This window comes from Periophthalmus magnuspinnatus, chromosome 11 (genome assembly GCF_009829125.3).
Source record: "Periophthalmus magnuspinnatus isolate fPerMag1 chromosome 11, fPerMag1.2.pri, whole genome shotgun sequence".
NCBI lineage: Eukaryota > Metazoa > Chordata > Actinopteri > Gobiiformes > Gobiidae > Periophthalmus > Periophthalmus magnuspinnatus.
The window spans coordinates 27549106-27576616 of NC_047136.2; the positions used below are offsets into that span (position 1 = coordinate 27549106).

The 27511-nt window shown below is 37.8% G+C and overlaps 1 protein-coding gene across 1 annotated transcript in view; it reads left to right on the forward strand.

Annotated features, from left to right (window-relative positions):
- kcnk9 (potassium channel, subfamily K, member 9) overlaps positions 1-26621 on the forward strand; it is a 53067-nt gene extending 26446 nt beyond the window's left edge. The window contains exon 2 of the mRNA XM_033975353.2: positions 25747-26621. Coding sequence (XP_033831244.1) covers positions 25747-26621 — 875 coding nt within the window. The remainder of the gene's footprint in view (positions 1-25746) is intronic.
- Positions 26622-27511: the final 890 nt, after the last annotated feature.

The following is a 27511-nucleotide window of genomic DNA, read 5'->3' on the forward strand; positions in this document are numbered from 1 at the left end:
TAAAATAGAGAACAACAGGCTGAATATCAGTACAGCACACTAACGTAACACATTTATATTTATTCAGCTCCATGAAGCACAGACAGAACTGAACATGTGTCTGGTTTGTTAACGTAAGATATTAACAGTTAATCAGATAAATAAAGCAGAAAAAACAAGCAACAAGTTTACTCTGGATCTCACTCCAGATCACTAAATCCACTGAATTCTTCATCTTTGGTGTCGCTTCTGAACAACTCCTCCTGCTCTGGAGGTAGATGGCTGTCATACTGGGACAAGTCTAGAGTGTCCTCACCCAGTTGTCAGTGTGACAATAATGGAGATGTGAAATTATATATTTGAATCATTTCACATATAAGTCACATCTGATTATAAATTGCATCCCTGGACAAACTATGAAAAAAAGTGCAACTTAAAGTCCAGAAAATACGGTACTACGATAAGATTTAAGCTGTCAAGATTTGAATTATGAACTTCTATGACTCTTTATAGACCCAAACTAACTACATTTTGGTTTCTAATATTTCTTCACTGCAGTTCATATATTTTAACAATTAGGATACTTTTTGGGAGATAATTCTGCTTTATGGTTTGGTTTCAGTATTATCATTTATTGTCTATATTTACTTCAGCAATACATGGCACTTTTCGCAAATTCGTGACAGGCCTACTTCTGTATGTATCTAAAATGTAGAAAGTAGTAAGCAAAAAGCAACACTGAATGAGGTGTGTTTTATACTTTTGACTGGTAGTGTAATTATTGGCAATTTTAGCATCTCTTTTGCCTGTGTTGGCCCCCTGTGGCTAACTACAGCGTAAAGGGACAAAACCCAATTGGAAAGCTAAGACGCTGTAGCCATTTTCATTAGCGACTGGTGAATATCTAGCGCGTTGTGTTGCTCCCAGTGATCAATCTGAAATCTATTCTTCCCAACCCAGTGCTTTGTTGGCTCTGATGGACTAAACCTGGGTCCACAAGCTAATTACTGTCGTTTTACATAATCGACAACTCATCAATATCCTCCTTGACCATTTATTGGAAAGATAAGTTTGAGTATCTGCTTGTTCTTCTCCAGGTCAGGTGTGCTGGTCTGCTCTCTCCCCATGACAAATACCATTTAAGAAGGTAATGAGTTTGGCTGTAAACCCGATGGAATCAACGGTGAAGTATGCCAGGGACTGTATTACACTGGCATAATCCCGGATCTGCATAGGGACAATATAACGCAATTAAGCTAGCACATAAAGAGAATTTTAATCTAGCCTGCACCATGCGCTGTGCAACATGACGCATACTATAATCTGTTTTTATATAATCACTCCAGACGTATTTCTTATACTGCAGGAAGAGCAATGCAAAATAAAACATGGGAATAGTGAGGATTTAAAGATGCACTATGTCACTTTTTGCTTGAGAGTACGTCACCTTCTTGTCCCCATGGAGATGTAATTACTTTTCCAAAAATGTCCCACTGTTAGCATGAAACCTAAGTACATGGAGACAAGCCTAATAATTTTTTCCAAGTATTTTTGACCAATAAAATGTACATAATGAAAAAAAACCCCAAAACAACTAGATTTAACGTTTAATGTCATACTGTGGAACATTTCAGGAAAGCAGTAACACCTCCCCAGAGCCAAGCAGATTACACACCTTCCTACAGAAAAAGTTGCGCATTGCATTTGTATGTTTAGATTTATTTTTCACATCAGATTTGATTTAAAAATATTAGCGACTGCTGATTTTGAAATACATTTTGAGCGCTGTAAAGCAATCTCTTTTTTTTTCTAATTTTTACAAAGGTACAGTTATTTTTGGTTATGAGAGGAAAGAAGCTAATTGGCCATTAAAATAAGTTGCCCCGGGCGTATGATGATATAATGTTGCAATAAAGCAGTAGGCCTGTGATACTGGGGTTATATTCCAAACAAAAACAAATAACATGAAGAAATGAACTGTTCCTGAATAACTTAAGAATGATCTCGAGCTGTATCAGAAAAAGTATAAGACACATAGACTAGTATACACCCATGGGCCACTATGAACCTACTGGACACTGAGGAAGTACACAGATATAAGGACACATGGGAATAGAAAAGGAAGTACTATTATTTAATCTTGAGTTGTATTGAAATTAGTATTGAGTCTATTCCTTAGTATCAGAATCAAGTTTGAAATTTTAGTATCGTGACAGCACTACTACAAGTGCAGCCTACCTTTCTTGTTGAGATGGTCATTATACTGGTAGTACTGGCTCATACACATATCAGTAAGATTACATGCCAAGTACTGTATTTTTGGAGTATTACATGTCATTCATTCATAATTCATGGATAATTCATAGATCTAAATCTTCATTGGGAATTTGAACACACATTAAAGTGATGAATACTCCTGTCGCTTTAATTAGAAGCACCACTAATACTGTGAGGTGTACAGATGCTCCTCATCGTTACACTGTACATCAAACACAGCAGATATGTTTTTGACCTGAGCAAATCCCCGTCTCCTGTTGTGAACTGAAAAAAAAACAACAAAAAAAACTTCAGCACTTCAATATGGACCATGCGAGTTGCTGATTGGCTAATCCACTTGTCAATCATGCACTGGTGACCAGATCATACTGTATCTCATATGAAGTATTCAGGATGTGAGTATTCTGGATACAACGCACATGATTCACGTGTTTAATCTATTTTTATATACGTACACTGTTTCCTAGTACTTTTTTCTGTTTTTGCTTGAACTCCCGTGTAGTTGTCATCTTGTGAGTGCAATTTGGGTCAGATACATAGAGATATGCAATAGTTTGGAGAACCTTTTTATTCAACTAATCGGTATTACATGTCTTTAGTTGACCAAAGACTTCTTTAGTCGACTAGAGCCATAGTAGTTACCAATTTTAATGTATCCTCATTTTGGTTTTCCATTTAAACAATGTTAGATGATATAGGACCTTATTTGAACAAGAGGTAAAACTCCACCCATAGCATCCATGGGAAAAAAAACAAAACAAAACTCTGAATTAAGGCTCATTCTGTTTTCTGATTGAATATCGTCTTGAAAACCAAAACACCAAATGTTAACATAAGCATCTTCGTCATCATGTCCAATGTTTTTGTAATAAGGATCAAATCAGCATTAAAATCGTTATCAGTAAAAGCTGTATTTGACTTTAACATGTCGATCTTGTATCTGGGACACAGTTAGGTTAAGTGTATGGAATTTAAACTCTAAATCTTCCATACTGTCCCTTTAAATGAGGTACATTGTGTGCAGGGATTGTAATGTTATAAATAGTATGCATTTCACTGTGTGTCATCCGGAACCATTGACATTAACGTGCATGAAATCTGTTTTGTATGCAATAATTTACATAATTGCCCACCTGAAAAAAGCTCACTTCTCTTATATAAAAAATTGCACTTGTATTCTCCAGCTATAATGCCTCTTCTGAACAGAAATAGAGGCTAGTTTACAATGGCAGACAGACACACACTACTGACACTTTAAAATGAGCGAGTCTCCTTTTCAATGAAATATGTGGCTGTGATGTAGCTGGGAGCATGAGTCACCTTTGTTAATGCCTGCGTCTCTTGTGGAGCTTTATCAGGGAAATTACTCAGGTGAAAAAACACAAGATTGAAGGGCTGCTACTGTGACTATCTGATAAAAAGCCAGCTGACTCATAAGTGATTTGTAGTTCGCCAGCGATAGGTGGGGCAGGCCAGCCTTTGAGAGAATAATCAAGTGTCACTGTGCTAATGGGCCCCAGATATTTTTGATGGACAGCCCTGTCACAGCTTTCAAATATAACTCAGCAGTGCTCGGGTTACAGAGCCTTCTATGTAGGGATGTCACAATGTCAAATTTTAATGGTACGATTATTATGAGAAAAAACACCACCATTTACCAATCATTCATGATTACTGACACTGTGACTAAAAAAAACACTGAAATTGTTTATTTTCTTTTAAATCAAATGCCAAAGCCAGGTCCAGACTGCGAGCATTTGGCCCATATGTGCAACCACAATTATTATTTTTTGGATATGTATGTGGGGTGCACACGATTTCAGAGAAGTAAATGTTTTGTATTTGCTTTAAATGTATTTATTTGAATAATAACAAGTCGCTCAGGCTGGGTCTCTGTGTCTATTGCCCCGCCCACTTATGCCGTAAATGTGAATAAACTGCACTTTGTGGTGGCACTTCCAGTTAAGCAGGAATCCCATTCATTTCAATGGAGAATTTGAGCAAAATTTTGCTGCTAAAATATGTTATAAAGTAGGTTCCTTTGTGTAAAATGTGCAATGTTCATGTGACCAACAGGTCAACAAAGCTCCGATATCTCTGGGAGGCGTTAAAACGCCTCTGTGGTCCCTATACCACTTAGTTGCTGTCAAGATCGGCAGCCCCAGCAAAATAATACAACCCGAATGATAGCACCCACGACAACTTTTATAATAAGGTAAATAGCAGGGACTGTAGTTTCATATAAAAATGGACATAGCTAACCTGTTAGCCAACACGTTCCAAATAGGAAGTGGCCGTGGGTGTGCTTCTGCCTCCATCGACTCTGGCTCAAAGTCACTTTGTATTGAAAAACTGTCGCTCCTCTCTGTGACTGCTGTTGTCAGGCTCATCATTTTGGTCTTAAAATGTTCGTATTAACCAGCTCTACGTGACCCTTGAATTTTTATTTTGCTACTATGTCCTTAAATCAAGATATGGATAAATCAGGCGACTTTCAGCTAGATCACTTCCGATAGCATTAGCAACAGGTTTGATTGACAGTGTTGCTAAGTGCCTGTGGCATGGTAAACCAGTGGAGCAGACGGGAAAGGGCTTTACCTTGAACAGCCTTGCTCCAGATGGCCTCTTTGGTTGCTATGATACTTGTGGTTGGAATTCCAAATATGGAACTCGCCTCCAAATTCGCCGCTATAACTGCTCTAGCCTCGGCGAGCTTCATTTGACTGGAGCCAAATGCTGTGGGTGACGTCACACTCACTTATTCCCCTTCATTCTACAGTCTATGGGCACTGACTGCATGTGACAGCTGTACTGCTGGTCACTGCAGCCTCTGTGCTTTAAGATGGAGAAGGAGAGAACATGCAGTTACTCAGATTAAACTGTATATCTAAGTGAAACCACATATGAATAATGAGAGGAGGAATTGAGAGAAATGTTGACAGTTCTTATTCAGTTCCATAGTAAACTTTAATTGAATACATTTACTCAAGATTATGTTTCTTGCTTCCTGCTCATAAATAAATCTGTCTCCATTAAGCATCTATTATTAAATTACATTATAATTTAACATGAACAAAGCATATAAAGCATACTGACTAGAAAAAAAAAAAAATGTCGTAAAAGTTAGCTACTTTTAGTATAAATTGAATGAAATGACTTAATTTTGTTTAAAATTGTCATGATTTTTTTTTTTATTAGTATCGAAGCATGGCCGCACTATTGTGTATGCAGTGCACATGAATTTAGTACTCATAGCTCCAAATACCGCTCATGTCATGTCAGTCGTGGCCAAATAAGAGTATAATGCAAAAACTGAACATTATTATCATAAACAACCAAAAAGGAGTGGAGCCTATGTGAAAGTCACAGCCTATCAGTGACCAGGGCCCCTCACCATGACGCTGGAATGCTCAAATGCTTTCTGAAAAATGTATAGTTAGTATAGTATAGGAACATTGTTTTTGCATTGGAATATTATATTTCTTCTTTCTTATTTTTCTCAGCACCAACCTCCCCATTTTCACCAAGTGAAAACTCACGAAAATGTGCCCAAAATCAAAACTTGAGCTTCTTTAATTTCTGGCAATTTCCATTTTTCAAAAAAAAGACGCATCAGCCTTCCCCACAGAAAAAAACATGATATTAGGTAATAGGAACAATGCAAAAGACCACAGAATCATAAAATTTGACACAGAAATATAATGACAAGACAAGTAAAAACTATTATTACAGCAAAGCTCACCCAGATGTCCACCATGTTGGATTCAAATTAGTTAAGCCTGAATGAGTAGTTTTTGTAAATGTTGTACTTGTAAATCCTCCTGGGGCATTCACCTGAACAGGCTCAAATTTGATTAAAAAAAATAACTCAAGGGGCGGGACATCAAAAGTTATTAAAATTTTTGCAACTAGTCTTTTCTGTAAGTAGATATTACTCTGTTCAGCAAAGCCGCAAAAAATGCTCCGAATTTTTTATCTCAGATTTCAGTGAAATTTCAGCCAGTTGTTAAACTCCCTGTCCTAAAGCTGGTTAATGTGAAAAAATAGAATTTGGTGCTTTAGAGAGAAAAAAATATAGGTTTTTCAAAATTTTCTGAAATGTTGCAGAAAATTCAAATTTCCTGATCAAAAAAGCCAATGACACATAGGCCATATTTTTTACATTGTGGTCATAGCAATAACAGAAACTCTCAGAAACAGCCAAATCTCGCGACAAACTCACGACGTTTTTGTTGAAATAGTCTCAAATTTCATGAAAATGATCTTGGGAAGTGGGACATCAAAAGTTATCCAAATATTTTGGTCAAATTTGCTACAAACTTAAAAATTTTCAATTGAATTTCAATTTTTGTAAAATTTTAAAGTGAAACCCCCTGAACCATAAAACCTACTCAATAGAACTGGGCATCAGTGCCCCACAGAGAGAAACAAACTTTTTGACATCAAAGAAATCAACGACACCCACATACTTCTAATGATATTGTCATAGTGATTGCAAAAAACATATTATTCCAATGGTAAAATCACCAAATCTCACAATCTCAAGTTTTACAACACATGAGACTTTTACTCCTCCTAGGGCGTTTGTTGGAATGAGCTAAAATTTGGTGAAAATGATCGAGGGGATTGGGGCATCAAAAGTGATCAATTTTTTTGTGCAGGCCCTGCGGCCGATGTGTGGTGCAGCCACATGCTTTGCCCAAAATTTGAAAAGTTATGTGTTTGTAAAAATGCTCCCATTTGTGTAGCAAAGAGGAAACGAAGGCGTGATAGCGCTTCACAAATGGCAGTGGGTGTAACAAAGAGGGAAATTGAGGGCACGAGGGCTGATCATTTAGTTGTAATGATTATATTGTGGCCTGAATAATCACTGTCTCTTATTGAGCATATTTCAATATTTCATACAGGCATCACTTTACCACATGAACAACATCATCCAACAAAAAAAGATATATATGTGTATATATATATATATGTATATATATACACCCCCCCCCCCACCCCCCCCCCCCACACACACACACACACACCCCTACATACATATATACACACATACTACTACACACACATTTAATCATCCACAGAAAATGGAAGTTAGATCCCTAATGTTTTGAAGTACGGGGCTCATTGAACTTTTTTGTTGTGCCCTTTAAAGAGAATTTAACCTTTTCTTATTTCAAAAATGACATTGTGTCTTGCAGCCAGAATGGAGGTGAGCTGCTTTTCTATAACAAAAGTATTCTATGTGGAGCAATGAGTGAAGTGAAAGAAATAATACTGTAATGGCAATTTCAGACCAAGCATGGGTACCCCAAATATAGCGATGTATGGGTGCATCATGTCCCAGTATGTCAGAAATGGTCTTAAAGTATTATTTAATACTCCTTAAGACCTGGACAGGACCAAAACCATTTAAGATTACAAGGACTTTGTGAACATTTATCACTTGTTGTTGTTTGGACATATTTCTGTCAATCTACTTTTATTATAATGTGCCCCACTTTAAAGTGTATAAGCTGATGAACAACACTGTATTGTTCAGAGTGCTGCTGACCACCGGTCCTCACTGAGGGAAATGCCTAACGCTGTCTACTAGTCCACCTTTATTTGAATTAAAACAGGTGAGGAATCAGGTGCCAGCAGATTATATAAGAAAGAAATATGTCATTTAGATTTTTTTGTAACACAGAAGATCATGCCTGAGAGAGAAGGGGAGGCTGGGAATGAAGGGGTATTTGATGCAAGAAAGTGACGAATTTGGCAGTATCTAAATAGATCTGAAGCTTGAAGATTAAATTAAGAACGTAGATCTTCAAACCCAGAATCCAAGTGTGCAGGTTTAAAAAACATATCGTTACATACAATCAGGTTGTTTGTATACTGTTTAAGTTTCTGCTTTCCAGAATGACACATCAGTGCTTTTAATGGGGAATAGCATGAACTCGACTCCAAACAATACCACTGGTTTTCGGGGGGAAAAGTCTGGTACACAACTTTATGCTCAATGAAAATGTTGTAGGACAGATAAACCCAGACCTCCATCTGCCCTTGACCTCTGCAGTAAAGACTATTGAAGTCTGGGGCTTACAGCTTATTCCTCCATGTATAACGAAATCATGCCATTTATGTTAGTGAAGAATGTCTTTGGCAAGTACAGAGAAAGACACTAAAATAGATCCTGAAAATGAGGAACAATAATCGTTTCATACACCCTCCCAGCCAAGGTAGTTTAAAGTTTAACCCACTTTTGCAGATCTTTCTTAACCTTGACAATGACTGTGGCAAAGTTGTCATCAAAAAGACATTTTTTAGTGGCTGTGATATGTTGGTGCCCAAATACTTGAATTCCACAGGACAGGATCCACAGGAAACAGGAAGAGTTGATGCACACACAGTGAGATGTAGGTGAATCCAAGAGGTGAAGTGGTCACTAATGCACAGGAAACAGGAAGAGTTGATGCACACACAGTGAGATGTAGGTGAATCCAAGAGGTGAAGTGGTCACTAATGCTGAATTTATTAAGGACAAAAAATAAGTAGTCGTTTCACCCGATCGAAGGCCTTTCGGCTTCCAAAAAAAAGTACACCTCTGGGAACAGATAATGTACTTGGGGATAGCACAATATTAAGAAGTCGACGTACATTTGTAAAGGAGTGGCAGCTCCATTTAAAGCCTGTTTTGTCCTTCGATATCACACTGTGCATAACTGTATAATGTCTACATACCGATATTTTTCCCAACATTTTAACGTCCACACCAAGGAGCAAGATAGACCAATTGGATGAACATCTTTGTGGATCTTTTCCCTGCTCATAAGTTAATGAAATGACACTTGTCTAAGGTTAGGTGGAAAAACTCCCTGCTGAAAAGAGTCGCTATACAATGGTCCTCGCTATATCACGGTTCACCTTTCATGGTCTTGCTGTTTCGCAGATTTTTTTTTACAGTGTATAAACGTGCATTGTGTTCTGCGTCCTGATTGGCTGTTGGACTGTAGACCATTGTCCATCAGTCTCCTCCGTGCCTTGTCTCCTGTACAGTACAGAATGTGTTCAGACAAATTTACATAAATGTTGGATCACAGTGTGACTCTGAAGTGCTGTATGTTTGCAAGTTTTCTATGAAACACAACACCCACAATGTCGACGAAATGTTCTGCACCGACTAATATCAGAAACGCTTTTTTCTCATCACGGAGAGTCACCTCTGCGGATACCGCTGGGGCAGAGGCACATGAACAACACATTTAAAGTGATCATCGAGGAAGAGGGATTTAATATATGAAGGTTTAAACTTTGAGAGAGTTTAAACAAGAGAGGAATGTGAGAAAATGTTAATGCCTGTGCGAGAAAAGTGTATAAAGTGTGTGGTGAGGGGTTTTACAGCTACAAAATATATAGAATAATTGTACAAAATAAAGCTGAGTACTTTGCAGATTTCGCCTATTGGGGGTTATTTTTAGAACAAGGGACCACTGTACAAAAACCCATCAGGCTCCTGTGATTTCCCACTCTGCATTGATTTAATGGCTGCATAGATCTCACTGAGCATAACACGAGCATCTAGGGCGGGGCCTAGGGCCTCTTGAGCTGATATTGTAAACATTTCTATACGGTCAAAGAAATGTTGCAATGATGAGTCACCAGGTGGAGTATGAGACCTACAGAGCTGTGACTAGAAAATCCTAAATGTGCAGCCCTTCTACCCTTCAAATAGTTTGTTCAGTACAGAGAGCCATATGTGGCCTCAGCTGTCGAAATCTAGTCTCAGTTTATAAAGTTCATCAGTAGGTAATGAAGCATATTGTCTATCCAAATCAGAAATTAACTGTATTAATTCTTGTTTGCGCAAATTATTTGTTCTCTTTACATAGACTATGAAATGATCTCTCCCCTTAGAACCACTTTCAGAGTTTCCCAAATTAAACTAGATTTCGTGTTGCTAATTCGGTTGATCTCTAAAAAACTGTCTATAACCTGGGTGATGCTTACTATGAAATAATTTTCTGGGAGTACAGGGTCAAGTGCCCAAAAGTGAAAGTGGTTAATCACAAAATTGTCAATACGCAAATGTGTTTTATGAACATGAGAATAAAAAGCAACTTGCTTATCTGCTGGACACAGGTGCCACCGTACATCAGTAAAACCATACTGAGGCATGAAATGCAATTGGACTTGCGCCATCTCTGGTGGCGTGGCATCTTTGGAATTGCATTTCTCAAGAGTTGGATTTAGAATTGTGTTCATGTCCCCACCTGAAATAAAATTATGATAGTTTAATTTTGGTATTGAGGAAACCAGTTTCTTGATAAAATCCTCATAACTGTGATTAACACTTGCTACAATTACAGTCTGTTGGCAAAGCGGACTCGCTACAATGACATATCTCCCATTGTTTTTGAACACAGTTTGGGACATTGCAAAAGCATCATTCTTTTTGATCAACACAGCTGCACCCCTTGTCTTGTTACTAAATCAAGAATGAAAAATTGAGCTTATCCAAAATCAATTTAATGCACTACATGTGTTTCCTACTGAAAAATCCTATCTGCATTTAAATCTTTAATGTGGGAAAAGGTTCTTGGTCTTTTAGTAGTAGTAGTAGTACTCTTTAGTATTAACTACCTCCACCTTCCAAGACATGATATGGTTTACTACACCATCATAAGCCATACAATCAGGTGATTAGGAAACATCTGCATTGCCATGCACATTAAATACAAAAAAAAAAATAAAATAAAAAAATTGATATAGATATACACTCCTCAAGACGCTCCTGAACTGCTCTCGTGGTCTGTGGGCCTCTGTAGGATGTACAGATTCCTCAAAAATATGAAGTTGGCACCTATTATTTCAGCCTTTTTTAAACTGCTTCACTCATCAGTGCACCAGCAGAGTCACATGGGATCCAGAATACACATTTCTCCAGTACTTTACCAAGATTTGAGTCTGGTCACTGTTGAATCTCCAGTTCAGATGTGACCGACAGGTTGAGTTGAGTTATGTGTAAAAATGTCTGTAAAACAGTCAAATATCTTTTTGCTACTTGCTCATAAAATTGCACAGAACTATAATAAAAATTTAACATGAAAAGGAGAATATCTAAACATTGTTGGTTTCAGACCTTGTACACAAAATATTTAAACTAGTATTTAAATACCAAGATCAGCCTCTTCCTGTTGTAACACAGTATCCAGTATCATATAAAACATAAATAAAATGTCTGAGGCACACTGACTACAAAAATAAATGTCCTTCATTACAAGTGGGACATCTACACATTTCGACCAATGGAGGACTTGATCAGGGTCCTGATTTTATTTAAGTCCTATATGATACTGTGTTGCGACAGGAAGAGACTGTTCTTGGTATTTTTATGCACCTGATCGTACACTAAAATGATCCTTTGATGCACTCATCCTACTTGTCTTAGCATTTGTATTTAATTGCTTTTTTAGCATTACATTGTCACTGGGACTTTAGCCAACCTAAATAGAAAGCCATAGAAAAGCAAACATTAGGCTGTGCCAAGTTATGATATGCTGCATTTAATGATACTACTACTACTACTACTTCCTGATTAGCTGTTGTTTTCCATTTAGAGCTACTACCCTGCTTATTTTTGATACTTACCACTATCTTGGTGTAAACTAGTCGCAGTATTAGTATTTCCTGCTTGTATTGTATAGGATGTTTGGATGTGAATATGCCGTCTGTCGGTAACAGCAGCACCCCGGTGGTGATACTGCTCCCCTGGTGGATTTCTCCCTCTCATTATCATACAGTGTGATGGCATCTCCCAATGTTTCCATACATCTGTGACATTTGGGTGAGGATGTGTTGTGGGGAACCTCGAGAGGGGGCTTGTTTATCGTTCTGCTGGAGGCTGAGCTGTTGCCTGAATCCATCTGGGAGTGCACTCGAGGGCTGGAGACATCACAGTATTATTGTGTAAATACGTCTATAGTATCTTACAGTACAGTCGCAAGTGATTGGTTGTTTTGTGCAGGATGAATTGCAGGACACATATGGAGTGTATTGAATGGCCTTTTGTTTCCTGGTTGTCAGCCAATCACAGACTCTCATTTCCTCTCAAGATGAACCTCTTGTTGCTTTCTTTCTCTTTCTCTCTGTTGTTCAACCCCACAGATGACTCTTCTTCAAAGGCTCCACTAAGAGGACCCTCACATGACTTTCCTCCATCTATATGTCCCTGATAGAAAACAAACAGCTAAACCAAATCATATAAAAAGACTTCTACCAGAGTCTATCATCATTGCTATCATGCAAAATGGCTTTAATGCAGTTAAATAATTTATTTGACAAGTATTACTTGTTATGCTTTAGCCCGTGCCTTTGAAGAGCTTCGCTCTAATAAAGTGACCTTTGGAAATGAGTTTTATCTCTTGAAATAACTTTTAATAGACAGTGGACTAAGGGAACATATTTTAAAACATGTAATGCCAAAATTAAGGCAACAAATTATAAAAGTGTAAAAGTGTAAAAGTAAATGAATGAAAACTAGCCCAGGACATGTGTATGGAGGTAGGTCACGTGAGGGTCATACAGGTGGGGTCTTTGGGCTTGGGTCCTCTGGATGGAGATCTGCAGCCAGATGACTGCACATTGCAGTTACTGCCCTCTTTCCAACACAGCAGCAAAATCATAAAGCCACCTCAGCCTCTCCTTATCTGTCCTTGTATTACTGTTATTAGATAAACTGATTATTGAAAAATTCCCACCATATTTGTACATAGATTTTTAACACATGCCACGTACTGGAAAGAAGGTCATATTATAATAGAAGTGCAGTAATTAAATCAAAATGGGACAAGAAGAATAAATATTGATGATGTTGATTCAACAAAAACACTTGCTTTTTGTTTGAATATATTTCAGAAAAATCTTAAAGCCACAATCACAATAACTGACGAGAAAGTCATGAAAAAAATAATCTGAAGAGTCAACTACTAAAATAATACATTTGTTGCTAAGTTGTTAATCTACTTGAGAGTTCATTATATAACAAAATCTGTTATGATAACTGGATATAAACTTTCCAATAGCCATGTAACGAAGATATGAATATATGACCAGATCTGCTATGAGTTTTACTAATAACATTAAGTCTAATGTAACTGCATCATTACAGTTTGACAGTCTCCAGCTTCATTCACTTTATTAAGTCATTTGGGTCTGGAACTCTCCCATGCAAGCGATTGTTGGACACTCGTACTGCTTTAAATATAGTGTTTTGTTCAAAATTAAAAATGAAACAAAATACCTACTTAGTATATTACCAGCTCGTTTAAACTGTAGGATCTGACAACCAAAGAGTCGCTCAATCAGGATAAACATTTGAGAGTAATAAAATCTATGTAAAATGTAAAATGCAATTGTGAATAAATCAAAATAAATATTATCAGTAAAACCAATACTGATTAAAAATATTTACTGCATATCTGGAGAAACACATGTTTATGAAATATTGAAAATGAAACAAACCCTCTGAAACAAAAAAAGACTAAAAGATAGTTTTTTACTTTGCTGATTTCCTGGTCTTTGCTCCAATCTTACCAATCTCTCACTTATCACCTGCCTGCTGTGTGTGATGAGTGCTGACCTTTACAATGACCCCTCACCCTCACGCTGCTTCCCTGTTGATTTAATTGCAGAGAATGCCACAGCCTCAGATTGTTAAGGAATGGACCACCCACTCGGTCTCTCAGGTTGTATTTATTTACCCTGGATTCCTAAAAGCAGCCCTATTACCCAGGTCAAACTGAGGAACGACATGGGTGGGAGTGCTGTGATGGCTTATAATTATAGACCCACTACACGTTATTTATTGGTGAAAGGAGGAACAATGTATTGCAGTGATACACAGCTTCAACCTTGGGATATTTCTCTGCCGTGTATGTTTCTACCTTGAACTGTAGTAGTACTTTTTTTAAATGAAATCTGCAGTTTCTGAAATGTGATGGGTAGAGCATACTAATGGGACAAGATCTCAAGCCACAAGATCTCGTAAGATAAAACTGCCACAAGATCATGAATGTGGAAAGTGATATAGGAAGAACAATCCATCCAAATTTGTGTCCGCTAATTATATCCTTAATTAATTTATAATTGTACACAAATGATCTTATATTAGTTAACCTTGACCTTCAGTTAAGTGTCAGATTATTCTTTCCAGCTTTGTTTTCACTGCTGTGGGTATTACCAATAGACTTTCTGTTTACACCCAAAGCCAACTGTCTGTGTGATACCCAGAGAGACCTATAAGTCTAGACTGTGTATTATGAGCCCATATTTTAAAACCATTTTTCCACTGGGAATTCAGATGTTTTCTTCCAACTCAAGAAAAAGCATCACTCTAATTTCACTGCAGGGCCATTTTCTGTTCTCCTTATGTTATATTACTCTAATAGGCCTATATAGTTGTGGCTGTTGTGTTAACTAAGTCATTTACTAAAACATAATGTGGCCTTTATGGTGAAAGTGTGTGCAGATAGGGATGGATGATAGATATGTATATAGAAAAAATGACAAAATTGTTGGTTTGAAGTATTGTTGATTGTGTATTATCATTTAGATTAAAACTAAAACCCTTAAAAAAGGCGTCAACAATAACTTGAGTGGTATTTTTAAATCCAGCACACACTACAGGATAATTTTCCTGATTTAGGATCTGATTTGGTTCTTTGTATGAGATGTTGAATCCTCATGTGTGTGCTGCCAGTGTGACTCTGAGCTACTCTGTCATATCGTAACCATGAAACATCAGCACCACTGCACCAGCTAATACAACAGAGTGTCAGGGGCAGAGGGAGTGACGGACAGAGGAGCAACATACAAACACGAGAAATAGCAAAAAGGACAATGATTATTTATTACTCACTGTAAAGCTACAGAGTTAAACTGTAGCTTTCACCCATGCCCTTCTATCCCAAAGCTTAGCCTTTTCTCCACAAGCTCATGTCACCTAGTGCACAAAACATAGCTGTGAATCCAGTTTGAAGGATTGTTTTTAAAAAATAAGACTTTTTTAATAACCACGCTGTGAGGATTGGATGAAGCTGCTGCAGACTATCAACAGCTACATTTTAAGAAATAATAAGACATTTGACATGCTTCTAATCTATAAGTACAATGAGTTGATTGTTTTGAACAGATGAGAATCTCAAAGCCAGTCGTTTTACTCTACACAGAAAACAGCTGATGCAAGTGGGCTTGCTTTCATAACTTTTAGCTTGTAGTGTGCAGTCTCTTTGCTGCAGTGTTACAGTCATAGAATTCTCCTCATGTCTGAAGTCTGCACTTTTTGTCTCAAGTTTAAAAATTGTTTATGACTCAAAAATCCAGTAATATATGGTGAATTTTATGTTATAGACTATGTGCAGTGATTTGTGAACTTCACTTTTAGTCCCTGGTAGCCAGAGGATACACTTCAATACTTTAAGTCTAGTCACTGGTAAATCTATCAGTTTTCAGATGGCCGTAATTAACAGATGGATTAGACAATCGGGGACACGATAAACACGGCTACTTACAATGTGAAAAAAATAAAAAATAAAATAAAAAATCACAGGGAACTCAAAAACATCTTGCTGAATCAGTGAGTGAAGCACTAAACTCTGAGGTGACAAAAGTTTACTTTTGTATGTAAATGATAGGTCATCAACGAGCTCTTTCATTTCATATCTGACAGCACGGCCGTGTTTGAGCTTGGCTCAAGATGCAAAGTGGGGACCAGACAGATATCCCTCTGTATACAAAGACAGAGAGAAATCATTCTGGATTCACCAGGAAATCATTTACAGTCCATCCACTTTTTGTGCAATATCTGAACCTCAATCATAACATGTACTGACACAAACATCGTTTTGTCTGAATAATGTCATTGGAAAAATAAAAATATATGTATTGTTGTGTATACTGGCATATGATCTGTTATCATGTACTGCAAAAACATGTTAGTCGGAGAAGGTTGTCATAAAGAAGGCAGAGTCTTTTTTATACATTGCTAAAACACTAGCTCATTTCAGTGCTCCTCACCTTATCCTGCTGGCCCTGTGTCTTACCTGTACCGTGACAGAGTAGGTAACCATGGTGCTCATGCCCGTGACACACTGGAGCTCAGTTAGGAGTTGAGGCGTGCTCTTCTCACCTCTGCCTCTGTCTCCACTGACCTTCATTATAATGCCATGGCCTGTAGCAATTAATGCCATCCCCTGCACCTGAAATAAAACAGGCCAGATTAACCTGAAGTCCACATGAGCCAGAGGTGTTGGTTTAAGCCACAGCTTTGCACTTGTAGGAGAACTGGCCCAGCAGTCAGGGGTGCTAATGAGGGGGTGCTGCGCTACTGCCACAATGAATAATGAATCTCACAGTGGAGGAGGCTTGCTAGCATGGTGGTTTTTGCATTGTCAAGTATCTCACTACAAGAAGTTATAAGGAAAAAAGGAAAAACAGCTGTCAATGAGCCAATTACCAGAGAGTTTGTACAGGGATAAAAACCTGTCTTGGTTCACACAGGCACAAAGCAGGGGTTTCGTTTTAACCCGGTCAAATGGTTTCTTTAGGGAATAGGTGTAGAGGCAACTTGTACTTGTGAAATGATATTTTCACAAATATCAAAATTATTATTTTCTTGCTAAAAGAAGGTGTGCTGTGCTTCCCTGTGGCAAAGCTAACTTTACATTTTATTTATTGGAAATTCAGTTTTTCTTGTCAAATAAAAAATAGTATTTGGTAATTTAAAATTAGCTAAATAATAAAATGATCCTTAAAATCCAACTGAAACTACAGCAAGTTCTGGATTGTTTGGCATTTTATTATCTTTTATATTTTTTAATTTTTATATTAAATCTGGAATTAACCTAAAGCACAATGTATTTGTTCTGGTGGGGATCCTGTCTCCTTGGAGATGTTATTGCTTTACCTGGAATGTTCCACAATAGGGCATTCAACTTATCTTTATTATATGATATTTATTCAAGAACATGTGTTTTTACAGCTCAGTGATGCCTTGAGAAAAGTCTTACAGTGAACATGTGATACAGGAAATCACTAAAGGTGCATACATTACCTGTTATGGTGTTTAAACCTAGCATCAGAAAAATTATTAGATATTGCAAAACTATTAATAGAAGAATAATTTGAATTACACAATAATTAGACCTGACCTGTCAGCAGTGTCGGGGTTGGTCCAGCCTCTTGGTGAGACCCGTGGTTCTCATGTTGTGGGTGTGGGCCGAGTGTCAGACCAGAGCAAAGTGAAACCTAACAGTGCTGAGTCACGTTTTAGGACTTACTCTGCCTTCTGGGTAAATATAGTGCTGCCGGGGTCAAGTAATGATTTACTTTCTAACAAATGTGTAAAGTGTAAATTCAAACAAGAAGAGTGCATTTCTGGTGTCTACTTATAGCTGTCAGCCAATCACATCAAGTTTCATGTCTCAACCAGTCCCCTCTTAGACCAGTTCAGGAATATCATGATGCTGTACTTTCTGATGAGTAAAGTGTAAATTTAATGTTGTTCCTACTTCCTGTACCTTCCTGTAGCTGTCGACCAATCAGAACCTGCCTCTAAACTAATCACCTCTCAAGCCATTCATAAAAGCATGCCCTCTCATTTATCATTCAACAGTTAAATCTGCTTCAAAACTCCTCTGCCCCATCTCCACTGCAGCAGTAGAACCACTGGCCTCTTCAGTCATTCCAAATCCTCCTCCTACCAAACAATTACTATTAGTGACTAGTGCATAAGTGCAGATATTCAGTGAAACATGATGTCTTCATTACGTCATTCTCTGATGTAGCTGTCAGCTCATTTATATCTTGTGTTTGTTGAGTCCATAGATGGCTGATGACCGAAAAGTAATACAAATATGCTCTGTTGCTGCAAAATGTAGATTGTAGGTTTAGTCAGAATCAGAATTACTGTACTTGTCCAGAGGGGAAAATCTTTCTGTCACAGACATGCAATTTCCAGCTAAGAGAACAATTTTTATAATAAAGAAAATATCCCTCAGTAAAAATCATATAATAGAAAGAGAAGCATAGTTAGATGATTATTAAAGTGTTTATAATACATTTACAAGTACAGGGTTTGTATTTTAATTTAACATGTATTTTTCAGGGATGCACCAATCTGATACTAGCATCGGATATCGGCTTCCAAATATCACTGGGCATGTAGACTAGTAATAAGACTCATGTTAGAATTTGTATTTGTAAAGTTGTTATGGGGTTTCTTGAGAGCTACACCACACATTTAGATCTGTATTGTCTCATTAAATTTTTGCTTTAAAGATGGGGCTATTATGCAAAATCTAGATTATAACATTGTTCTCTCAGCAAAAAACATGTTTGAAGAGGTTTTACATGTCATCCATACATGTTTCGGTATTTTAGTGATTTCTCCGAGGCCCTGTTTGAATCCTCCTTACGGTTAGCAGTCAGATTCTGTACAATGCTCCGCCCACAAGCCTACGTCACCCATGCCCCCACATGACAATTCTCCATAAATATACAAAAACATGATACAAAACTGTACAAAATAACTCGACAAACCTGATATGATGTGCAGTAGTTTCATTACTGAGATGCACACTGATTATGTTGTGATAGTGCTCTGAAGGGGGGGTGACTTAGCATAGAGAGCAAAGGGAGGGGAGGCTCAGAGCGTGAAAAACAAAAGTGAAACTTATAGAACATGTTAATACGCTGTTTTTAGTGAATATAACATTTTCAAAACAATAAAAGGTAACATCTAAATATGTTATGTGTTAGCAGTTAATATCACATAGAAGTACAATGAAAGCATGATTTTTACTTTTAAACCTTGTGTTGATTATCTTGTGTCTTAAGCATTGAGGTGACTTGTTTCTCTGCAAGAATGTGACACAAACTTATTTTAGGCTGTCTCCACTAGAACCAGTCGCTTCGGTCATACGATACTAGTATTCCTCTTCAGGTTGACAAGGGTCTAGTAATCCATCTTTTAGTGACTGCAGGCATCTCTTAGTGACGCATTCTACCTCTCTGTAAACAGCTAACCATACATCCCTTTATGACCTTGTACGGACAGTATGTAAAATTAGTTAAGTCCTTATAAGACCTGCCTTCTATAGATAGTACCTTGAAAAGGCTATAAGTACTGGAAAACTCCTCTGAATTGTAACGCATGTGCCTGCTGTCTGTAACTTCATTCATCTCATGAGATAAACTTCTTTCAACTCTCTACCTGGTCTGCAATCTCTTCCTTCACGATTACATACAATACTTCCTCTGAAGGGTAAAAAAATGCTATTTTGATGCCTGATATCGACTGGTATCACTCAATATCAGGTATCGCAGATGTTCAAGAGTATGGAAATTGTATTGGATCTGAAAAAGCTAGATGTATCCCTAGAATTCTTCTCCAGGGCTGCTTATGAGGGAATGTCATTGAGGAGTGTGGATTCCTAAGTTGCTAGGAAAAAGATGGCAAGGTCAAAGAGGGCAGTTCTTGTAACCATGTCAGCATCCATACTTGTATCTGCGCTGCTGCTCCCTGCTAACCGCACTAATATAAAGCTATTCTTAACCACAGGAGCATATGAAGCACAATTGTGACATAAAAACATGTTGGCTCCGAGCTGCTATAAATATTTTCCTCGCCTCTGTGTGGCTGTGCTATCACACTTCCCACTCGGATTTGTTCAAACATTTAAAGAGTGACTCAACAGATGTGCGGAGCGCCACTAAAACATGCCTAAGTCCAATTGCTCTGTGATGAGAGACTCTCCTCTGAACTGACTTTTGGTTTTAATATCCAACAATATTTGAGTTTAGATGTAGGTCAACAGCTCCTTTTATTGAAGCAGATGGTAAGAATGTTAGTATTGTCTACTGGTTTTCAAGGATACTAGAAACAGTGTGTAAAACAGTCTGAAAAAAGGGAAAGTAGTCTATGAATCAAATACAATACGTTCTTGGTGATCATCTTATGTACCTGTTTTGAGGTTGTGAGAGGCCAGATTAAACTGCAAACTGTGTAAAATGGTTTTGTTTGTAGAGACAGGAAAATGCCAATGAACTGCCAAATGAACCGTTAAAGATCTATCAATGCCAATTAATTTTGTATGCAAAGATCTGGCCACAAGAGGTCAGTAAAGGAACTAATCATTACTTAAAATGATATTGTGTTGTTCAACAAGCGTGAGTAACAGTTAGTTCCCTTTACTTTTAACGTAGCAGAATTTAGATTTTAAAATTCTGATGAATTTTGGTTTTGAAAATATGCATTACAATAAAAATGTAAGATTATATTTAATCTTACTAATAATTTATACTGACAAAAATACATATCTTTGCATAGCATTTGATAAGACTGAGCCTTTTGGTAATCCATCACAATTATGCCAAAATGTGCCTGTAAATATCATGGATTAGATACTGCAAAAAAGAGTGAATGAAATGTTAAAAAAAACACAGAATTGCAGGAATATCATTGTGTGCACTTGTTTACAAATTTACTAGTTTCAGTTCTTTTTTAATCAGCTTTTTTGCAGTTATTTGCACTATTGCACTATGCACTATTATTAATAATAATAATTACTACTACTACTACTACAACTACTACTACTACTACTACTACTACTACTAGTACTACTACTACTACTACTACTAATAATAATAATAATGATAATAATAATAATGAAATGATAATGAATAATAATGAAAATGATTTTTTTTTTTATATAATAGACAATGTCAGAAAAACAACACTTGTGATGCTATGCCTTTGTTATATTCACTTATTAGTTATTTAAACCATTTAAATTCCTGCATATTTTCTCATCTTAAGAAGACTTTTTCCATAACAGGTGTGATCTGGTCAAACGGACAGTTCTGACAGATGAGGACATATATGTATTAGCCGTAGTGACATGTCCTAACGTGTCACATGCCCGCTGTCATCTGCTAGGCCTGAGCTTTAGCGTGTAGCCCATTATGTAACATGTGTGCTGTGCTGTATCCCCTGCCCTCCTCCCGTACACAAACATCACCTGTGCACACAGCGGCCCCGAGCACCTGTGTGCGGCCAATACGTCTGTTCCCACGACGACGGCAGATAATAGAGTCATTATAAGAAGACAAACAGATTACACAGCCCAGTGCCACAGCAAAGCAGAGACGCACAGACCATCAGCGGCACCACCCCACTAAACGACAGGCTACAGTCGTTTGAGCTAGTTTGACTTTTATCTCTTTTCAACTGATTGTTTTCACTCTGCTGGCATCAAATGTGAGGCAATGTTTGATTCTCATACACTTCAAGCGGGGACTGGAAATTTGTTTTACCAGCCTAATTAGTGTGATATAAATAATAAAACTAGACTAGAATAACCACATTTAAAATAATATATAAGCGTAAATATCACCATCTGATTATATCATTAAGCGTTTTCAATTGTGACCTTAATAATTAACCCTGGGAATCCTAGGCTACTGTTCCAAAACAAAATGCAGCTACTTATGACTTTTTAGCAAGCCATCAACTTATACATCAGAAGATTGCTGTGCTCTATTGTCTCTTATTAAATTAGACAGAACAGTAAAACTTAGACTATGACCCTAACACACTTGACTTGGGAGTTGCAGTTGATGACAGAATGAGCATTAAGGGATTATTATTTTTGCCAATCTATTCCTTCCTCATTTTTGTCTGATCTAATGACATTTGCCATCTCTACAGCTGCCATTGTTTTTCACTATGCCACTGAGCAAGTAGAATTAATTAGTTGACTAATTTTTGTAAATGGGAGACAAAGCTAAATGCATGATGGGTTTAGAGCAACATGTTTATTCATTCTCATTACTATTCAATTTTTTGTACAAATGTTTGAGGATGGAACAATTCATAGGCCAATGGTTTCATGATATGAGCGTGTTCTGTGGATATCTCATAATTAAGCCATTTACAACAAACTGACATCATATTTGGCGTGATAATGGTATTTCTACAAAGCACATGAGCATTAGTGTTATGGATGTCATGTGCGCCCAAAAGTCCTCAGTCACAGGCAGCTAATGAGGTTACAGGAGATGTTTATAGAAGCCTGAGCACGGAAATGATGGCCCAGCCGCTGCTCGGAGATGGACGATTCAATCAGGTCGTTAGCATTAGCACACCACCATGACACAGTGGGATAGTTGCTTCGTTTAAACCTCAATCTCATGAATTTCTTAAAGACATGATGATCTCCTTTATAGGCTGTAAAAAATATCAGATTAAAAAATAAGTCGTTGCACAAACTGTCTTAGTCCTTTTGAGAAATAATTCTGATAGTAGGAGCTGACAGCTTCACATTCTAGCCAGGTCGTACTGTTGTTGTGTCTGACATATGCAGCGAGGTTTGCAATGTTTTGAGGTATTTACAATATGTGTTCCTTTTAACACTAGAAAAAAATGTCTGACAGTTTTCTGTTTCAAATTGAGGCTGAACCTACTTTTTTCTTTTTTTGTAAAATTAGATTTGCTCAGGACAGATAGACTGTAAAAACAGATGTCCGACACAGCCGCTGCTCTGTTAGCATGCTAGTTGTTGTTAGCATTCCTGTTATGGCAAAAATCCACTTTAGCCTAGCTTGTGATACATCCTTATAAACTCATCATGGTGAATAATTAGGATGCTCGGAACGTGTTAGGTAGTTTGAACGACTGCAAACCATTTAAAATTATGATATGACAAAAAAAAAAAAAAAAAAAAGTTTATTTTATGTATTAGCAATAAAATAATAATCAGGCTGTCACTTGACAGTCTATAGCCCATTGAAGTGTGTTTTATTGAAGATCATTTGTGAGGCAGATCTCCAGTCCTGATTGGGCTCTGAATTGGAGAGCCACTTAGCACTGATGCCAGATCTGTTAAGATTACAATTTCCTGTAGCACAGCCTCAGAAATACTTATTCATCTTTGTATTGTATCTTGTAAATTTTTATATATTAGACATATGTAGTGACACACATGTGGAATTCATGTGTCTTTAGCATTTATTAATGACAAAAAAGTAATGTGTTTTTGGACATACAATCTGAACTTTAAACAAGCTCTATGTAACTTTTCTTGTGGAAAGTCCAGCACCAGTCTCCATGGAGATGTTATTGCTTTGCCAAGTATGACATTAACGCTATCTATCTCCATGGAGACAAGCAGGTGATGCCACAAGGCCAAGTTACTTGTCAGATCTGGGTAGACTAGGCAACCTGCTCACATATTTTTGCCAGGTATTTGTGAACTTTAGGAAAAACATGTAATTGAATTGAAAAATTGCAAGATCGATCAACTTCATGCCGTAGTGCGAAGCATTCCAGGAAAATTAATGACATCTCCATGGAGACAAGAAGAAGTTATCTTTCATAATACATAAAGCCACAGCCACAAAACATCAGGATTTGCCAGGATTCTATAAACAGACAAAACTGAATTCTGACTTCTAACAAAAAAAAGACTGGCATAAGGCACTACTTTTTATGCCAACTTTATGTCAGTGCTTTACTTCTTGGCTTTTAAAATATTCACTGCAGTCAATGGCGTTTTGTTTCCCTGCTGTAACTCCATGATTATATGCACCAGCACACAAGATCGTCTGGATTGAATTTGGCAAATCCATCTTGCAGGGAATATGAATCCTATTGTTAGCCCACAGGTTGCATTTTGGAAGTCGCTGCCATGTGTGACTCAGCTCCCGGTCTAAAGATAACGTTTAATTAAGCTAAAAGCACCACTGGCTATTCCGATGGACGCTCCCACCTCTCCGGAAACTTCCCTGTAATTGGACATCCCTCCCCCCTCAAGTCTTTAAGCCCAAATAAGATTAATAAGCGTGCCAGTTTTGGAAATCAATAGCTCTTTTGGCAGCGTGTACAGAATCTGAGCTTGGTAAACAAAAGTTCAAGAGGAATTTTTGGATACACTGAAGTCGACAAATAAGGTTCACAAATAACTGTCCTTGAGAAATGATTTTGAGTGTAATTTTGCACACTATCTGCAATTGTGACATAAGTTTGTGTTTTTCATGAATGTGAAGTACAGAAAGACAATATTAAGTACATTAGAATGCTGAACCCGGATTATTCGCCTATAGAAAGTGCGATGTCTCATGGCCGAAGCAAGTCATGAGTGTCTCTGACCTGGCTCTAGTAAGAAAAAGCAGGTGAAATCCCACACACATGACTCAAGACTTCAGTCAGGGGCAAAAACGCTGAGCAACACGGTGCTAATGATGCATTCTTACATCAGAGAATATTTTGAATAATTAGAATCATTTGAGTCTCTTTATTACATCAAGAAAGGCATCTGAAAGCAACGTCAATAATAAATAGAGCAAAATAAAAATGAGATAGAAATGTCAGTCGTTGCTACTAATTATATTGCATTTTTCTCTTTTTAGTACAAGCATTAAGAATGATATCAAATGCAGCCAGTTGACTTGAGTTACTTACATGATTTATCAGTGTCTGAGGTAACTAATAAAGAATAGGAGGTCAAATAGATATAGACTCCCCTTTTCCTCGGCGCTCACTTCAAATACAGAACAATACAAACAAAATACAAACAAAACAAATAAGGACATAAACCAGGAGCAGGTGTGAGTATATATGTGTCCAGTTTTGCATGTCCTTGAACTATATTCCATTTCTGGGAAGCAACACAACCAAAAGATTTCAGCTCTTGTGCGGTCAGTTTTTAGACTTCTACAATCATAAGATCGTGTATTAAAAGTTCCGGTATCAATTTTCAACAATCAAGTGAGATAACCATGCAGTCGTCCCTTATGAATACATATTATACAGTGTTGTTCTCTTCTAACAGATAACGATGGCCGACCTCCTTTTTCATAGAGAGTCCAGTGATGGGTTTTAAATTCACCTGTTATGAAACGACGGGCTGAAATATCTATTTTCACTTCACTTATCTAGGCCTAAAGAGGACACTAACCTCATCTGGTAAACTGTAAAGCAGGAGATTGCAGAGGAACCTACACATATTATGGCGGCAGTGGTTTATTTTTTAGAGCATTCCCCCATAAACCTAAAGGTTGGCGGTCCAATCCCAGATTCGTCCAATCCATTTTGTCATTCTGGGGCAAAACACTTCTTCCTACATAACATAGAATGAATGACGTGACAACATTCTATAGGCCAAGATGGAGAAAATGGAGAAATGACGGAGAAAATATCAAATCTGTTTTATTAATATGCAGATTTTGTTGTAATAATTGCAGTGGGATAGTGAACCAATGAGTCGGATCGCAAAACTATTATGAAAGCTTGTGTGGGGGGGCTACAAAAATCATCTAGACATATTTCCATCTAGTGACCTTGCATAATTTATATATTGTGTTCCAGACTTTTAACACCTCACTTGAAACTGTTAGCAAAACTGCTCCTTCCAGCTGACTGATGCTTGCCTCTCTTTGCTCTATTCCCAGGCTACGGGCATGCGGCGCCAGGGACCGACGCGGGCAAGGCCTTCTGCATGTTTTATGCCGTCCTGGGAATCCCTCTGACTCTCGTAATGTTCCAGAGTTTGGGTGAGAGGATGAACACTTTCGTCAAATACCTCCTGAAGCGAATCAAGAAGTGCTGCGGCATGAGCATTACCGACGTTTCTATGGAGAACATGGTTACGGTCGGATTTTTCTCCTGCATCGGAACGCTTTGCATAGGGGCAGCCGCTTTTTCCCATTATGAGGACTGGAGCTTTTTCCAGTCGTACTATTATTGCTTCATAACTTTGACAACAATAGGCTTTGGAGACTTTGTGGCCCTACAGAAGAACAGGGCGCTCCAGAAAAAGCCTTTATATGTTGCGTTTAGCTTCATGTACATCCTCGTAGGCTTGACCGTCATTGGGGCGTTTCTCAATTTGGTTGTCCTACGATTTCTTACGATGAACAGCGAGGATGAGAGGAGGGATGCGGAGGAGCGGGCGTCTTTAGCAGGGAACCGGAACAGCATGATTATCCACATTCAAGATGAGACGTTGCCACGAGGACGTCGGAGGAGAGAGCCGTACAGGGGGGATTTCCAGTCGGTGTGTTCTTGTATGCACTATCACTCACATGACTTGGGCAGTTCCGGGGGTGGACTTGGAAACCTGGGCTGTTCTTTCTCACATCAGAACTCATTCAGCTCGCAGCTCAACCCCAGCCCATACTTTCACTCGGTTTCCTACAGGATTGAGCAGATCTCACCCAGCACCTTGAAAAACAGTTTCTTCCCCTCGCCTGTCAGCTCGGTGTCTCCGGGCCTCCACAGCTTTACAGACAATCACCAGCTTATGAGGAGGAGGAAGTCCATATAAGGCTACAGCTCCCAGGAATATGTTATGGTGGTCCCGGAAGGTCATTGTAATGCAATTTTAAAAACGCCTTTGTAACTTTTAATATGAAGTCTTATCAAAATTTTCTGATAACATTTAGATAGAGCCACACACTGACAGTCAGTGTCATGGAGTCTATCAATTTGTTAATTTCATTTATTCTATTGTGATCTATAATGATAAGATGTATGTTTGCCAGACTTTGCAACTTGGCACTTAGCATTATTAAATAACAGCTAACTCTGATAAATCCAAGTGCTTCCCGCCTCTATTTCCAAATAAACGCAAAATCTGAAATCACTTCACCTAAACTGTTAGAATGCCATAGCTGTAGCATGTTGTTGACTTTATAGTGTTACAATGACCTTCCAATGCCACCATATCCTATGGGTTTTCATTTCTCAACAATGCTGCTCCTTACCAAATTTTATTTCAGCACTTTTCCTCTCTTGGTTGTATGTATTATATAAAGTGTTCTGGGGAACAGAAGATGACTATGCGGGCGTGGACACAATGAGATGCAAAGCATGAAGCATGGATGTCTATTTTTACAAGACGTTGCTCCATTTAAAGACTACTAAAAACTAAAATACCCTCCTTATTACAGATTTGCAGTACAGGATTGATACTATTATATTACTTGGTTATATACCAAATGATGCACACTTGGGAAATGCTATTTTTCAAAGGGATTTGCTTGTTTCACCATAACTTGAAGGATTGTATCGTTCTACAGTATATCATTGCCTCACAGCAGATAGAGAATTTAAAATGACTTCTGAGCATCAGGTATTGTTTTTTAAGCAATCATATATTACAACATGCCACATGTCAAGCCAAAATGTTGTTGCCAATATTAGCATGTGCGTTAG